This window comes from Cnephaeus nilssonii, assembly GCF_951640355.1.
Source record: "Cnephaeus nilssonii genome assembly, chromosome: 2".
Lineage (NCBI taxonomy): Eukaryota > Metazoa > Chordata > Mammalia > Chiroptera > Vespertilionidae > Cnephaeus > Cnephaeus nilssonii.
The window spans coordinates 76,616,088-76,634,666 of NC_137073.1; the positions used below are offsets into that span (position 1 = coordinate 76,616,088).

General features: G+C 41.3%; 1 protein-coding gene across 3 annotated transcripts in view; it reads right to left on the minus strand.

Annotated features, from left to right (window-relative positions):
• The window catches only part of ARHGEF28 (Rho guanine nucleotide exchange factor 28), a 259,482-nt gene that overhangs the window by 216,815 nt on the left and 24,088 nt on the right, over positions 1–18,579 (minus strand). For all 3 annotated transcript variants that reach the window (XM_079796132.1, XM_079796130.1, XM_079796131.1), the window contains exon 2: positions 215–258. In XM_079796132.1, coding sequence (XP_079652258.1) covers positions 215–247 — 33 coding nt within the window. In that variant the 5' untranslated portion in view covers positions 248–258. The remainder of the gene's footprint in view (positions 1–214; positions 259–18,579) is intronic.

The window sequence follows — 18,579 nt, forward strand, 5'->3', positions numbered from 1 at the left end:
CTTGGGGAAACATAATTAAAATCCAGACTTGGAAACCAGGAGCCAACTAGTTTTAAAAGGCTTCATGCAAATAAACTACACAGTAGCACTGTGTGTTGTTTTTCAAAAGCCTCAGCTCAATAATGAGCAAAGCCTTTCTCCCCACTTCAGTCACATGGGTTTCAAGTCTAAGAAAGGGCCACTTAAACCTGAAGCCCAATGCTTAGGAACTTACGTAAAGAGGTACTTCGCTGCAGCTCAACTCCATGGCTTCCGCATCTGCAAACAATAAGAAGAGCATTTATTGCAGGAGTCCTCATATAACCAACCAACAGAGCTATGTCCTGACCTTCAGGTATCAACTCTGTCGAAGGAGGAGTAAACTCATTAGATAGGAAAATTGCAGAGAAAAATTTATAAAAATCTACCTAATAAAAGAGTAACATGCTAATTGGCCGTACCTTCGTAACGCCCACCAGCCAATCAGGAATGAGTGTGCAAATTAACCCAACAAAGCTGGCAGGTTAATTTGCATACACAGGCACCAAGCTGCTGGGGGCGGGGTGGGACGCTTGCATTGCCATGGCTATGACACAGGCGTTCCACACCACCCCAGCCGCTCCGGGCCTCTGGGCAGCGTGGGAAGGCGGAAAGGCTGCTCTGGCCAGAGCAAAGGCACTGCCAGCAGCCAGGGGAAGGAAGGCCCATTCTTTCATGAATCTTCGTGCATTGGGCTTCTAGTACAGAAATAAGATGCTACCTGTATAAAACAGAACCCCTTTCTTATTTTGTATTAATTTCCACACATAAGGAAATCTATCACCCTTGACATTATCCCACTGACTGCTCCCAAAATGGAAATTATATTTCAGAAAGACAAGAAAAGTCAAAATAAGCAGGTTGAAAGTTTCACCTTAATTAATTGCTTGGATCACAGGCTTCTCTGAGATCAGAATCCACTTTTGGCGGGACAAGGCAGATCTAGAGAGGACCAGACATTTCAGTCTGTTGCTCTTTTAGATATGTAGAGGATTACTGAGGCATGTGAGTGCATACCAGTGCCTGGCTGTCCACAGCCTGTGTAGACCCAGGTTTCCGGAATGCTGGGTGGTGTTCCCATGATGGCTGCTCTTTGTGGTGGTTAACATACATAGGTAGATAAAAACCTATTAACCCCAGAATGCTTATGCAGAAAGAAGGTCCAGCAGCCATCAAAACTCGTAAGTGGGACTGAGGCAGCAAGGGCTCTCTTCAGAAGGACTCCTTGGTCAGAGCAACAGACTGAAATGTCTGGCCCTCTCTAAGATCTGCCTTGTTCCACCAAAAGTGGATTCTGATCTCAGAGAAGTCTGACTGAAATGCTAACCCTCCTCTTCCCCAGCTGCATGCATCTCATCTGCCCCTGGGTGTGCCTGCCCCTTGACACCCACACCTAGAAACCAGCTTCCAGCTTAGGAGAAAAGGAGCCAGCATCATTCAAAAGGGGTTAACTGAAGGGAGTCAAACTTCCAGTTATAAAATAAGTTATGGGAATGTGATATACAGCATAGAGACTATCTATAATAATAGAAGCCTAATATGCAAATCGACTGAACAACTGAACAGCAGAACGACAATCCAGACTGACCTTCCAGATGACCATGCTATGACACGTGCTGGCGCCAGGCCAGCCAAGGCGGGTGCAATGCGATTGGTCAGAGGGGCCCCACCATTGTCCCACATCACCCCACAGAGGGACACCCAGGTCATCCTCTGCACAGCGATTGTTCGCGGAGCCCCGTGATCGATCACCTCAAAGCGGGAGGCCCAAGCTACCCGACTGGCAGCACTGTGACAAGTGGGCAGGGCCTCCCTCTGCGGGGCTATCGATCTGGGGGCCCTGTGATCAATCGCCCCACAGAGGGAGGCCCAGGCCACCAGCCAACAACGCTGTGGCGGGTGTGCAGGGCCAGCCAGCGATCGCCCTGCAGAGGGAGGCCCAGGCCAGCCAAGTGATCCCACCCCACACCTGTCACATGCAGAGGGAGGTGACTAGTGGTGGGAGAAGGGGAGGCAGCACTGCACAGATGGCAAGTAGTGGCAGCGGCGGGGGCGGGGCCAGCTGCTGGCAGCCAGAGGAAGGAAAGCCCCCATAGGCCCTGATCACCGGCCAGGCCTAGGGACCCTACCCAAGGGGTCCCGGATTGCGAGAGGGCGCAGGCCGGGCTGAGGGACACCACCCCCCCACACACCCCTGTGCACAAATTTCATGCACCAGGCCTCTGGTAGTTAATAATACTGTATTGCATATTTAAAAGTTGCTAAGAAAATAGATTGTAAAAGTTCTCATTACAAAGAAAAATTCTGTCACTATCTATGGTGACAGACGTTAACTAGCCTTATTGTGGTGAACACTTTGCAATATATACAAATATTAAATCATCATATTGTACACCTGAAACTAATAAGATGTTTTGTGTCAATTATAGATCACTTAAAATATAGGTGAGTCCAACCAGTGTTGCTCAGTGATTGAGTGTCGACCTATGAACCAGGAGGTCACAGTTCGATTCCCAGTCAGGGCACATGTCCAGATTGCAGGCTTGATCCCCAGTAGGGAGTGTGCAGGAGACAGCCAATCAATGATTCTTTCTCATCATTGATGTTTCTATCTCTCCCTTCCTTGCCTTTCCTCTCTGAAATCAATAAAAATTATAAGAACACTGAACATTTCTAGTTGATAGCATAAGAAATGCGTTATTTTTTTAAAAAGTAGGAGTGGTGGGTTCATTGAACACTACTACGAAACCCAGCCCTCAAGGAGCTCACAGCTGAACAAAAGAGACCTAAAGATTGGGAGAAGGTGAAGCATGGGCTGCAGGAGAATCCTGAATGAGGCAGACAGGGACTCTCACCAGCATCCTCTCGCCCCCGCCCCACAGAGAACAGAAGTGGGACAGGGTTCTGTTCACTAGGCCAACCCTGGCTCTGGTTCCTGGGCCACAGCCCAGCCACAGTACTTTGGTGCCTTCTCTTAAGAAGGCAGGCACACAGAAATCCAAATTGTGACATTTGGTATAGCAATCCCCAGAGAACAAACTTGGCCAGGAGGAAATATAAAAAGTCCTGTATTATTTTTTATAAAATCCTTTAACTCAATACTTTATCTATATACTGGCACTGGCATTCCCTTAGATCACAAGTTACATTTCATGAGTCATCCTGAAAGAAGACCAAGGGTCTCACAAGCCCAAGGGGTTGGCAATGGAACTCTTCCTTGGCCCTCATTTTCAACATGTTGTGCCCTGTGTATACCCACTTACATGGGCTTATGGATGATAATCATCGATTTTTAATGAAACTAACCTCACATATTGGATGAACGGCTTAGAAAGTCCAGGAAAGAAACCTCAGATTAAATACAATACTAACAAGAATATGACAAAACTGAGACTCTCATTTCTAATATGAATTGTTTGTCACTATGAAATAAAAATGATGACTAATCCAAGAGCAATGACAAGCAGATCTCCCCAAAATTAAAAATTATAAAGGCACTTAAAATATGAATGTATACCTGCTACCACATACCATGACCCTTTACCCTAAATGTACACTATGCCTCAAGAGATTAACAATATCTTCACTTACGTTTATAGTCACACCATACACAATTCCAATCCTTCACATTTCACTCAACTTGATAAAATTATAAGAACACTGAACATTTCTAGTTGGTAGCAAAAGAAATGCATTCTAGCCCTGGCCAGTGTGGCTCAGTTGGTTGGGCATCGTCCATGTACCAAAAGGCTGCCGGTTAGATTCCCAATCAGGACACATGCCCAGGTTGTTGGTTTGATCCCTGGTTGGGGACATGCAGGAGGCATCTGATCAATGCTACATTTTCACACTGATGTTTCTCTCTCTCTTCCCTTTCTCTCTCTCTAAAAATCAATAAGCTATTTTTAAAAATTAAAATGGTTTAAAAAAGGAGTAAAGTTTTAAAAAATACATTCTACAGTAAATGCACTGATTATAAAAAGACTGAAATAACATACAGACAATAATAAAGCAACAAACTAACATGCATTCCTTTGTGAGCAAAACTTTGAAGACTTAAAAAAAAATTTTAATATATTCTTTTTTTTTTTTTTTTTTTTTTTTTTTACAGAGAGGAAGGGAGAGGGACAAAGATCCAGAAACATTGATGAGAGAGAAACATCGATCAGCTGCCTCCTGCACACCTCCTACTGGGGATGTGCCCACAACCAAGGTACATGTCCTTGACTGGAATCAAACCCAGGACCTTTCAGTCCGCAGGCCGACGCTCTATCCACTGAGCCAAACCAGTCAGGGCAAGACTTAAAATGTTTAAGAAGTATATTAAAACAAATTAAGCTGTGTGGGAGGCTTACCATACACTTATTTACTATATGAAAGTACACATGTTTTCCACAACTCAACATGTGATATTGGTTAGATTTTGTCTGATAATAAAGTACATCAAAAGGAAACCACTTTTGAGGAGAAATGTGAAGATGTATTCTGAAGAGTGAAACCCCTGTCAAAACTTCCTAGTTGACTTGTGGAGAAAAATAATTTGGAGCAAATTATACGCTTGATAAAATAAACTTCAAGCTGAAAGATATATTTTCACTTGGATTTTCCTAAAATCAATTCCTCTGTTACAGCAAAGAGCAGTAAGTTCTGTGCTCGCCTGCAGGCCGCATGGCTAACCCACTCTGGGCCTCCTTTCACATCACCTTTAATAATTAAGCAAGTTGTATTTGGAGGCAAGTTACAACTGCCTGAATTCTTCACACAGTAGCTTTTCCCTGTATAAATGCCATGCTCTCCACTTCATTTTACTTTCTAATGCTTGAGTTCTCCACCCGTAATTTTAAAATTTCAACTTTAAGTACTTTTTTTTCCCTTTAATTGTACTGCATTTTTTGAAAATGTTTCTTACGGAGGTAAAAGCCAAAATATTTCCAGTTTTTCTGGCAGATGCCAGGGGATGATTTGAGGGCCAAACTTAATTTTTAAGTTTGCTCACAAAAGGAGGAAAAAGTCTTATGAAAAGAACATCAAGATACAATGTTTTAGACATTATGAGGAATAAATATCCCAATATCTTTGATTGCTAGTTAACTCAAAAGAAAAAGAGGCAATTTCAACAGGTAAACATATTTTAAGTTAAAGAGGAAAGAAAATATAACATTCAACTTACACAGAAAAAAAATCAGTTCTTGACTTTATGAAATTCTGGATTTTGCATCTAAATGAAGTATTCTAAGATTAATTCAATATAAAGCCCATGACTTAAATTTTGTCTTTGAACACAAAATAATTATTGGCTTGTATGTCTTTTACAAAACCTATTAACAGGTAATGCTCAAAGAATATTTATCAAGACTATTAGTAACTACATTAGAAAGGATAATGGTATGTCAGGCACCATGCTAAGTATTTTACAAATTTCATCTCAGAGATTCACACAACAGCTCTGAGAGGAATGTGTAGGAAGTTAAGCTGAGAAGCAAAAGTTACCTACACATAAATTTTTAAAGAAATAAATTGACCATTTACAAGATAACAAGCAACTGCCTCCCCCATTCATTCTCCACCCACCCATTCCACCCACCCTTAATGCTAGCATCTTACTCTCCAGCCATTCCTTCTTGCATATCAACAGATGTTTTTGTAGTTACTTGTTTTGACCTTCATGTGGTTATCAGATGTTATAAATAAAATATAAATAAACTTAAAATAAAATTGGAAATATTTTTTAAAGCATAAAATATGTTAAATAGAGTTGAAAAAAAGTACTGTTGAGTATAGGAGAGCTTCTCAAATCATGAAACTATTGGATCAATGAGAATGTGTCAGAGATCCATTAACAGGTGAAAAAGAAAAATAATGAGAAAAAAGCTTAAAGATAATAATTTCAGTATTAAAGGAATAAGAGTATCTTCTCTTCCCTAATAAAAAATGACTCCCAAAGCAATGCTTTGAAAACCAAATGTGATAGCAGAAATGTCCTACTATACAATTAATTTTGTCAATAAAAGTCATGACCCCTTCCCTCCCCCCATTAATCACATGCACACAGTTTATTTTATATTCGTTCTAAGAGTTAGCAGAGTTCAAAACTAAATTTGCATGAGGTCACACAGAACATGGCAGGCATTCCAGAAGGCTGGCCCAGGGCCTCCACCCCTTACCATGATGTTATGCCATTTGTTAGCCAAAGGACTAAGACACATTTTCTAAAACAAATATGATACGTATTTTCATAATTTTAGTTTCCTTTTCAAAAACTAGAGCCCCAGGCAAATCCTTTTGCCACCTCCACTTCCTATGAAATCTTGGTCCCCATTTTAAGGACCCTCCCTTTAAAAAGCTACCCAGATGCTGGCTCTCAGATAAGAGGACCTTCAGCACAGGTCTCCACTTCACCTGGGAGGAAAGGAGCACTCAGCAAAGTTATGCCACTTGGCGGAGGTCGAGAAGCTAGAAGTGGTCGAGCTGGCATGTGACTCCAGCCCCTCTGACCCCAGAGCCCATGCTCTCCTGAGCTTCAGCACAAAGTCCTTTTGTAACATAAATACGGTCTGAAAGACCGAGATACGCTTGTTAGAAGGAAGCAAATGCCTGACAGTACAGGCTCGGGAACAGGCTGCGTTTGAACACCGGCTCTGCCCGGTTCTAACTATGACTTTGGGCCTGTTATTTCACCTCCCTAGGCCAATTTAGAATTAGTAACAGTACCTACCTCATAAGATTGTTGGGAGGATTAAAAGATTTGATAAAGTCTTTAAAAAAAAAATACAGTGCCTATCCTATGCATTCAATTAACACTAGCTGTAATTATTACATATTTATTATTATTGTGCATGAAACATACACAAAGGGATGGTTTTAGAAAGCATTTGAGTCTATTTCAAATGAAATCACTCAGAGCCTCTCAACATTAGACTGATTAAAATGATTCAGCAGGAATTTGGGCCACGAAAGTCTGCAATGAACCTACCCCGCTCAGCCTCACCCTGACAGCCCAGAGGACTCGCGAGGCATCAGGAATACTGAAGAGCACTGGGCCAGATAAATACAAGAGTGTAAAGCTCTACAGAATTTCATTTGGTTTTATAGAGCTGAATATCCCCACTGCAGTTTGAAGATGCAAAGGGCAGAGCAATTATCATGGGGGCAACTCTATTAACACCTCAGCTGGAAACCTCTACAGTCAGAGGGAGATGCTGATGCACAGCTCCTTACAGGAACCTGCGAGTGTGGAATTATAATTGTATTTCCCCACTGTTATCCTAGCTGGAGAAGAAGGAAGGAACAGTTAAACAACCGGGAGGTAAGGCCAAGTCTAAGTAGAAACCTTCCATGCTAACACAATGGAAATGGGTAAAAAGAGAGCATTTTCGAAATAAACCTGCTGTTGAATACACAACAGTATCAACGGGCCTGCCTCAGACTAGAGTTATCTACCTGAGTTATGCAGGTCTAAGAAGCATTATTTGGTGACCTCAGAGTGTGGGCAGATGTCTGAAGATTAGAAAGCAAACAACAGTAACTATTCAATAGGATCTCATTAATTCAAACGAATGGGGGGGGGTGGGGAGGAAGACGGGGAGCCAGGCAGTCTGAACTGGTGCAGCCTAAAGGGGAGAACGCTTCTCAAGTACAAAGCGGAGCGTGAGCTAACTGCTAACAAAATGTTCCGCCAGAGCTGTCACACTCACTTTTTCCCAGAATGTATTTGCACACAACATGATTAAGCCCTTAAGAAGCTTTTTCTAAATCAACTGCACATCCCCTTCTATAACCTCATTTATGCATTTATCCATTTGCAGTCAATACAAATCTCAATCACTCTAGCAAGATACAACCTATCAACGCATCAATTTCCTTAGTAGCCACAGATCTCTAAAGCCCTGTGTCCGAAAGTCGGTTCACTATCACTATGTGTGCAGCACACCATGCGGCTGACCTGGGAGGGAGAGCGTTAAAAACACTGCCCCTAGCATTGGTGACCTCCCAGTCTGGTTGGGATAACCTCTATATCGATGAAAAGCTAAAGGTTGTAAGGAGTAATAATACCACTGACCTGGCAGAACGTGATCGTGTCGGGCAAGCATGAAGTGGCAAATGAATTACATGATAGGAATTAGGAGCTAAACATGAAGAAAACCACACACCCATAGTATTTTTTAGAAAACACTAAGGAGTCCGATAGTTTGGAGTAACAGGTTTGGTAGCCGGAGAAAGAAAAGGCCATCAACCCTCTACTTTTATACATAATCCATCCCTAAAATACACACAGTAAATCTGTGACAAAAGTGAACAGCAGACTTACAGGGGGCCAGGGTCCTTTGCCAGAGATCTGGCAAACACATTCCTAATTGCAGTTGAGCCTCAAACAACATGGGGGGTAAGGGCACTGACCCCCGCACAATTGAAAATCCATGCATAAATTTTGACTCCCCAAAAACTTAACTAAAAGCCTATGTTGACCAGAAGCCTTACCAATAGCAGTCAATTAACACATATTTTATATGTTATACATGTATTATAGGCTGTATTCTTACAATAAAGTAAGCTAAACAAAATGTTATTCAGAAAATAAGGAAGAGAAAATACATTTATAGTACTTATTGAAAAAAAATCCACATATAAGTAGATCCACATAATTCAAACCCATGCTTTTCAAGGGTCAAATGTACATGTTACCCTTCAGTTAGAATTTTCAACAAAATTATCTTTCAACTTTTCCTACAGTGTGCTTTTCCTTTATGCATTTCATTCATGGGGGAAGCAAATCAAGTTCAATGATACCAACAATTCTCTGCCCGGGCACAGGTAATGATCATATCAAAATTTATCAGACCCCTGTTTCTTCACCAGCATCTCATTTCTCTTCTTTTCCATTCATTTTTATACAGGAGATAGAACAAGAAAAATATTAAGTCATACAAAGAGAGTCATGCTGCTAAAACTGAACTGGCAGTTGAAAGCCCACACGTGCATTCATTGCTAATGCCTAAAAGTCTGAATTCAATACAAGAAAAAAATTTTTTATGGTGTACCTGTTCAAGCTACAAAATTAAAGGAGCAATCCGGCACTATTTCCCAGAGTAGTCAAGCAATGTATTGCTGAGAAAGGGGCATTTCAGATAAGTTCTCGGGAGAGTAAAGCCTGGCTCTGAAATTGCTCTGATTTTGTAAGCTACAGGGTTTCCCGCTTTTAACTTTGATACCAGCAACTCTCCCTGGAGTCACATTGCTGTAAATTAATGCAACAGTGATTAAGCCAGGAGTTTATAACGTGTGGTCCATCACTTTATACAGTCCCTGAACTCCATGAAATTAGATGCAAAGTTTTATGTGCGTGTGCATTTTTCTGACAAGTGTTTTATAGCTTTCATCAGATTCTCAATGGACCGTTGAACATGCAAAAGGCCAAGAACTTTTTTTTTTTAATCATGCTAGACATCAAAGTTTAAAGCTTGCTCTGTGAAAGCCCATGAGAGGGGGATGAAAAGAATGCTACAGACCGGGGGGAAATATCTAACAAATAACTAGTACTTAAAATACATAAATAACTCTCAAACAACCCAATTAGAAAAATGGGCAAAAGACATAAACAGACATTTCATTGCAGAGGATATACAGATGGCAAACAAGCCCATGGGAAGATGTTCAGCATCATTAGCCATTGGGAAATGCAAGTTGAAACGACAGGGAGATATCAATGCGTACCATTCAAATGGCTAAAATAAAAAACAATGGCATAGCCCTAACCGGTTTGGCTCAGTGGATAGAGCGTCAGCCTGCAGACTTAAAGGTCCCAGGTTCGATTCCGGTCGAGGGCATGTACCTTGGTTGCGGGCACATCCCCAGTAGGGGGTGTGCAGGAGGCAGCTGATCGGTGTTTCTCTCTCATTGATGTTTCTACTTTCTATCCCTCTCCCTTCCTCTCTGTAAAAAAAATCAATAAAATATATTCGAACAAACAATAGCATTGCCAAATGCTGGAGAGGATGTGCAGAAACAATCACTCATGTTGCTGGTGGGGATGCAAACTGATATAGGCAGCCTGGAAAAGAGTCTTAACTAAGCATGCAACTGCCACCAGCAATGCCACTATTGGGTATCCGCCCCCCCGCCACCATCCCCACCAAGAAATAACATTTTATGTTTACACAAACACCTGTACATGATTGTCCATAGCAGCCTTATATATAGTAGTGAAAAACTAGAATCAGCCCAGATGTCCTTCAACAGGGGAATGGTTAAATGCTATGCACGAGTACACATGCATATCACAGCAATGCACGCTGCTTGGCAATAAATAGAGCAAACTTGGTACACATGACATGGATCAATCTTCAGAAAATTATGCTGAGTGATAAAAGCCAATTCCAAAAGCTCACAGACCCCATTTATACAATATTTTTGAAATTTTTAAAAAAAATGTACGTTAGTAGTTGACAAGGGTTAAAAAGAGTATTGGGCCCAACCGGAGTGGCTCAGTTAGTTGAACATCATCCCGTGTACCGAAAGGTTACCAGTTTGATTCCTGGTCAGAGCACATGCCTAGGTTGGGGGTTCCATTCCTAGTCAGGGCACGTATAGAAGGCAACTAATCACAATGTTCGTTCTCTCTCTCTCTCTCTCTCTCTCTCTCTCTCTCTCTCCCCCCCCCCTCTCTCCCTCCCTCCTTCTTTGTCTCTCCGTCTCTCTCCCTTCTTCTCTCTAAGCATGTCTCAGGTGAGGATTTTTTTTTTTCAAAAAGAGTATTGGGAGGGGAGGAGAAAAGGGGCAACATGAGGGGTGCTTGTGATTTTAGAACTGTTCAGTATCTTCACAGTGGTGGTGGATACACAGGTGACAAAACTGTATTGAAATTTAAAGTCATATGTACTAATGAATGTAGGTAGAACTGAGAAACCTAAATAAGATGAGTGCATTGTATCAATGTCAATACTGATTGAGGTAGTATACTATAGTTTTATAAAAGGTTACCACTGGGGAAACTGGCAGAGAATACAAAGTATATCAGTATTATTTCTTATACCTAAATGTGAATCTATAATTATCTCAATATTGTCAACTACAAATATCATGCATGCCAGAATTAATGTCTCCTAAACAATTTTCTCTCTTTTGTGGTGGCTACCATAGGTGATAGGTAGTTTCTCTCTCTTAATCTCATCTCTCATCTCTCTCTCTCTCTCTCTCTCTCTCTCTCTCTCTCTCTCTCAATATTCCAATGATATTATCATTGCTTATAACATTTTTAGAATTTCTTTCCCAGATTGTGGCATGTGTTGATTATTCTGTCTGGTAGCAAGGTTTTATCCCTAGAAGGGAATTTAAATTTTTAAAATATCAAGAAATTCAGAACCATCCTAGGGAAGAAATAAGAATTTTTCCTACCCTAGGGAGAAAAGGTAGGAAATATTATTTATGGGTGAAAACAAAATAATTGCTAAATCATGAGACTCGTTTTCTTTTGGGCTTAATTTAAGGTTTTGAGATCCAAGAGAAAAATCACATTTTCCTGGTCAAAAAACTCCTCCTAGAGACAATACAAAGCACTGAAGGGTTTTGAGTGAGGCCATAACTTACCTAAGGTTGCCTTTTCCTGAGACTGACCCAAAGACTGCTGAACAGACACACTGGAGAGAGAAGAAGATGGAGGCAGAGAGAGTAGCTAGAAGAACAGGTATGGGGGAAATGATCTGGATACTGAAAGCGTTTCTAGCCAGAGAGGGGTCCTCAGAAGTTAACAAATATAACCAGAGCAGACAGCACCACCTCCTTCATGCTTCCAGCTGTATTTCAAGCAACAACTGTGGCTGTGGGCCACCCCTTGCCCTGTGCCCAGACCCAACTAGGCTTCATACCAGTACAGTCTTTGTAGGAAAGAAAAGTACTCTCCCTCTCATAAGAATTAAGACATTCTTAAGACATTCTTTAGCTAGAATAGCCAGATTACTGTACCCAATTCTACACTAAATACTAATTTGTAAAAGCTAGAGAAATTCTAGAGTTGATGCTTTAATATTTAGGAACTAGAGGCCTGGTGCATGAAATTCGTGCATGGGGGGAGGGGGTCCCCTTGGCCCAGCCTGCACCCTCTCCAATCTGGGACCCCTCGGACATCCCTCTCACAATCCTGGACCTGCTGGCCTGGTTGCCCCTAACTGCCCCCCGCTGCCAGTCAGGTCACCCCTAACTGCCCCCCACTACCAGTCAGGTCACCCCTAACTGCCCCCCACTGCCAGTCAGGTCACCCCTAACTGCCCGCAAACTGCCGGCCTGGTTGCTCCTATCTGCCCCCCTGCTGGCCCCTTACTGACCCCCCTGCCAGCCTGGTCACCCCCAACTGGCCCCCTCTGCCAGCCTGGTCACCCTTAACTGCCTCCCCAGCCAGCCTAATTGCCCCCAACTGCCACCCCTGCTGGCCTGGTCCCCCCCAACTGCTCCCCCTGCCGGCCTGGTCGCCCCACGCAGCCTGCTGTTCAGTCGTTTGGTCGTCCCTCACTAACTCTCCTGCAGGTCTGGTCATAGGCAGCCATCTTTGTGAGGGCGTGAGGGTCAATTTGCATATTACCTCTTTATTATATAGGATATGACCTTAAAGCAAAGCTTAGAAAAAATAAGTTTTAACCTTAGAAATATGACTAGTCTCTAAATGTTTAATTTAGTTCAGTACATTCACTCTGAACTTTCTATATGCTTAGTACTGGCTTTTGTGTTTTGCTTTTATTTATTTATTTATTTAAAATATATTTTATTGATTTTTTACAAAGAAGGGGAGAGGAATAGAGAGTTAGAAACATCGATGAGCCGAAACCGGTTTGGCTCAGTGGATAGAGTGTCGGCCTGCGGACTCAAGGGTCCCAGGTTCGATTCCGGTCAAGGGCATGTACCTTGGTTGCGGGCACATCCCCAGTAGGGGGTGTGCAAGAGGCAGTTGATCGATGTTTCTCTCTCATCGATGTTTCTACCTCTCTATCCCTCTCTCTTCCTCTCTGTAAAAAATCAATAAAATATATTTTTTTAAAAAAAAGAAACATCGATGAGAGAGAAACATCGATCAGCTGCCTCCTGCACACTCCCAACTGGGGATGTGCCCACAACCAAGGTACATGCCCCCGACCAGAATCAAACCTGGGACCCTTCAGTCTGCAGGCCAACGCTCTATCCACTGAGCCAAACCAGTTCAGGCTGTGTTTTGCTTTTAAAGTTTAAGTATCTCCCTTCAAATATTTATCACTCTATTTAAAAAGAAAGGGCATACAGATGTGAAATACATAAATAAGGACTCAGAAGGGGCCATGGTCTTTGGAAATTAGAAAGTTACTGGTTAGCATTTTAAGTGCAGTGGAGAGAAAAATAAAGGGGATTTTTTTTTTTTTTTAAGAAAAATCTTACCATTTGCAACAACAGGGATAGACCTAAAGGATATTATGCTAAATGAAGTAAGTCAGACAGAGAAAGACAAATACCATATGATTTCACTTATATGTGGAATCTAAAGAACGAAATAAACAAAGAGCCCTGGCTGGGTCGCCCAGTTTGTTGGAGTGTCGCTCCATACACCAAAAAGTTTTGGGTTTGATTCTGTCAGAGAACGTACCTAGGTTGCAGGTCCAGTCAGGGTGTGTGCAGGAGGCAATCGCTCGATGTTTCTCTCCTCACCTACCTCTCTCTCTAAAAAAATCAATAAAAACATCCTCGGATGAAGGTTAAAAATATTAAAAATAAACAAAACAGAAACAGATTCATAGATACAGAGAACAAACTAATAGTTGCCAGATGGGAGGGGGTTGGCGAGTCTGATTGAAAGGGGTAAAGGGATTAAGAAATACAAATTGGGCCCTGGCACAGAGAATATAGCCAATAATATTGCAATAACTATATATGGTACAGACGGGTACCTGAATGATCAGGGGGATCACTTTGAAAGTTATATAATTGTCTAACCACTATGCTGAAACTAATATAAAATAATATTGAATGTCAAAGAATAAAGGGAATAATATTTCTAAAAAAAAAGAAATAAAGGGCTTTTGTCTGTTTGTATATCGATAGGAACTTGAGTATGCTCACAAGGATGGAGAAAAAAATGAGGTGTCAGATTCTGGGGAGAACAGATCCTTGGTGCTTAGCACCCAGGGATGCTCAGTGCACTATAATGGATATAGTCCTGAACACTGAAGAGCGTCCTTCTTTAAGTTTGGGCAGATTTAATTTTGCTTCTGATGGCTTAGGTGTGCCTTTTCCTTAAAAAGAAAGGCTAGCTGGACTCAAAAAGTCTCCTCCAGAAAGGGGACTCCTCAGAGGATAGTTTCTACATTCCAGAAAGTCATACCAAGTAAGTACAAAATACTGTCTTTGGTGTAATTCCCCCAGGACATTAGCATATAAACTTTCTTATATCACTAGAATTCCTAAATATTTTAATTAAATTAGAATTTGATAACCCAACTCATACTTCACAATATATATTACTATTCATTTTCAATAAAAACTTAAAGTAGAATACTAGTCTTAATGCAATATTTCAAAAATATTATAAAAACATTTTAATATCTAAATCTGCACAGATTCCATTGGAGTGAATGGTCTCATTTTATGGTGTGTAAGTTCCTTGTTGATATTCCTCAACAAGAGAAACCAAAGAATAAGGCTCTGTCTTTCTAGGCAATCTGAACTTGGACAAGTGGGTGACTCTTAAAATTGGATGTGCTCCAAAAAATGCAATGCCTGTTGTGAGGCAGGTAGAACTTGGGCCTTTTCCATCTTTGCAGTATTTACTCAAGTCCTCAGGAAAACAAAAAGTCCCCTTCTTGGATCATGTTTTCTATGACTCTTGTATAACAATGTTTCCTAAAGTAAAACTGAGCTCAACGGTTTGAAAAAATGCACTATTAACAAAGGAACTAGGAACTAAATGCTATACTTTGCAGAACCTAAGTCATAAATGCCAAATCAAGGCAGATCTTCACTTGCTATAAACTGAACTACTCTCTACCTGCTCCGGAAAAGAAATGCGATCTGAAAAACTAGCATTAGTGGCAACCGAATATGCAGGTGTATGTATGCCTGCTATAGTCTGAGTGTTTGTGTCCACCCTCCAAAATTCATATGTTAAATGCTAACCCTCAAGGTGATGGCATTTGGAGGTAGGGCCTTTGGGAGGTGCTTAGGTCATGAGGGTAGACCCGCCATGACCGGCATTAGTGTCTTTATAAAAAACACCCCCCAGAGCTCCATGGCCCCTTCCCCATGTGAGGATGCAAGTTTGCAACCTGGAGGAGGTCTGGCACCCTGATCTTGGGCTTCCAGCCTCCAGAACAATGCGAAGTAAATTTCTGTTGTTTATAAGCCACCCAGTCTGTGGTGTTTTGTGACAGCAGCCCAACAGACTAAGACAATGCCAAACAATGGTTAGTGCTTAATCATTACTTATCACATTAGGAATTATCAACAGGACTAACTTGAGCTCATCTCAACTTCACACCCAACATACACACATACATGCACACACACAAATGCATAACACACTTTTACCTCTCTTGTCTCCTACCTCTTTACATTCCTATTCTCTTCTGGGCAAGATTAACTAACTGAGTGATATAACCCAGGTTAGAGTGATAATGGGTAATGATGGGTATAAAGTCTCAATCTTTGCTACCAACACGCCATGCCTTGATTCAAAACACTGACTGATGAGAACACAGAAAGAGAGCAGGACACACAGTTTGGGACAAGCAGATCTATTAGCCAAATTACAGAAAATACGCAATTCCCTGTGGGAGCATGCAAATGTGTGTGTGTGTGTGTGTGTGTGTGTGTGTGTGTGTGTGTGTGTGAATAAATTACAGACCTGTCTAGGTGTGTGGCCTATAAATTTAGATTACATGTTTGTGGGGAAATCCTCATTTTAGATAAGAGTATAATACAATGCCAATACTCCCCAGCTGTGGACTGTGCCTAGAAAACTCAATTATATCAATTGAGTGATTTATTGAACAGCCCATTAAGCAGTGAATACCACATAACAAACATTGGAGTGAAGAGAAACTCGGAGTACTAGCAGAGAACATAGGAAAGGCACTGTCCACTGGGAGTGGGCAGCGTACCCTTGTAGGATGAGCTGACAAGGACAACTTGACTTCAATTTTTTAAATGAACTTCCTTTCTGACTATATGTTGGATTAAGCAACTTGAGGATCCTATTGCTCAACGTATTAGCTAGACTACTAAGTGATTGAAGAATTACTTTAAATGTATAGTTGAACTCTCCCAAGAGAATAAGGGAGCTTTCCAAGCGTCATAAAATTAAGACTCATCAAAAGACATAGCAATGATCTATTGAGAATCTTTGCCCTGAAGAATTTTTCTGAGCTCAGCCCAGAAAATTGGGCTTAATGGACACTGAGGGCAAGAAACAGAGTCAAGGATCCATGTGTGGTCAGGAATTAGAACAAAAATGCCTGTATAAGGCAATATCCCAAAGGGCTAGTCAATAATAGAAAAATATGACCACTCGGAAAAGACAAGGGAGTTTTTGTCTCAACCTAAGCCTTTAATGGGGGTGAGGGGGCGGAATGTTCCCTAGAAATCTTCAACTGAAAAATTAATACACAAAATAGTCCCAGACTTGTAATGATGCTTTTGGGGTTAACTCAGAATTACAAGACTCCCAGTTTCAGTCTCATTGGTCATAGGCTCACAAGTCAAAATTAAAAAACACTCAACAAAACTACTCATCAAGAGAAAACAGTACACATAGCAAAATTAGACCCTCAGAACTTCAAATAATAGACTCACCAAATATTCTGTCATATAAGTACGTTTAAATGAAGATATTAAAAAATAACTGAAAACATAAGAAAGGATCAGGATACTAACTCAAAAGATCAGGCCAACTTGACAAAATGGAACCTCTGAAGATAAAAGGTATAGTGCTTAAAACTTAATTGGACAGGTTAAGTAGCAAAGAAAGAAAATAAAGAGATAACCTGTGAATCTTGGCTCAAACACCTACCTATACTATGACCTTAGGCTGCCTCATTTGTCTCACAACACCTGTTGTGAGGACCAAATGGAATCCAATAGGCACAACACCTAGAGTAGTACTAACACTCAGTATCAAATTCTAAGACCCTCCTTCCACCATGTTCCCAATGACCTCTCCTACATCTTTTATTTATTCTATAATCTAACACTTTTTGCTCATTGTTTCATGTGGTTATCTTGTCTCCCCAGTGAAATAATTTCTCCTGCATCCTTTGCTGTGCTCCATACATCCCAAAATTTATTTAGGAAACTAAGTTTAATCAGTATATTTTTTTCAACTATGACTGGGAGGGGAGGGGCAAAAGTAGACTGTTTTGAAAACACTACATATTCATTCAACAATATTTGAGCACCTACTAGGCACCAGGATATTATATGCTAAGGAGATACAGATGGTCCCCGACTTATTATGGTCTGTTCGACTTAACAATTTTTCAATGTAACAATGGTGCAAAGGTATACACATTTAGCATAAACCGTACTTCTAATTTTCAATGTTGACCTTTTCCTGGGCTAGGGATATGCAATATGATACTCTCTTGTGATGCTGGACAGTGGCAGCAAGATGATTTTGCCCAACTGTAGGCTAGTGTATGTGTTCTGAGCACAAAATTAAGGTAGGCTACACTAAGCTATGATATTCGGCAGGTTAGGTGTATTAAATGTATTTTTGACTTATGATATTTCCAACCAATTATGGGATATAACCACATTGCAAATGGAGTAGTATCTGTATAATTAAACAAAAGAAACCAAAGTCCCAGTCCCTCTGAAACTTACAGTACAATTTCTTTTAGACAAAAAAAGAGAAAACTTTATAGTACGTTTAAAAGTGATATGTCTTATTTAGAAAATGAAACAAAGGAGGTAAGAGTGGCAGAAGTAAGAGGTGGGGTCCAATTCTAAATACAGCGGTCAGGGAAGATCTCGTTGTAACATTTGAGCAAAGACAAAAGATTCAGGAGAGAGTCAGGCTGATGTCTGGGCTGAGTCTCAGGCGGCAGAAGCAGAGAGTGGGGTCCTGAAGCAAGGCGAGAGCATTTGTGAGTGTGATCGAGGAGCAGCACGGAGACAGAATGAGTGGAAAGGAGAGGAATAAAAGATGAGGACAGAGAAGGAAGGAGGGCCTGATCATATAATGCCTTCTAGGTCACCATGTGGCTTTGGTTTCTCTTCTCAGTATGACAAGGGTTCGTTTGAGGGTTCCAAGCTAAGGAGTGACATGATCTGACATATATACTCACAGTATCATTCCAACTACTATGCTTCAGGCTGACTGAGACGGGGCTAAGGGCAGCACAGGGGGCTTGTTTGGAGCCACTGCAATATTCCAGGCAAGAGATGATGGTGGGCAGAACAGGTGGTAGCAAGAGAGGCTGTGAGCAGTAACTGGGTTCTGAACACATTCCTAAGGTAGAGCCAAAGGATTTCCTGACAAATTGGACATAGGATGTGAGAGAAAGAGGATGTCTGCCAAGTTTGAAGCCTGAGCTAAGGATGGCATTGCCATTA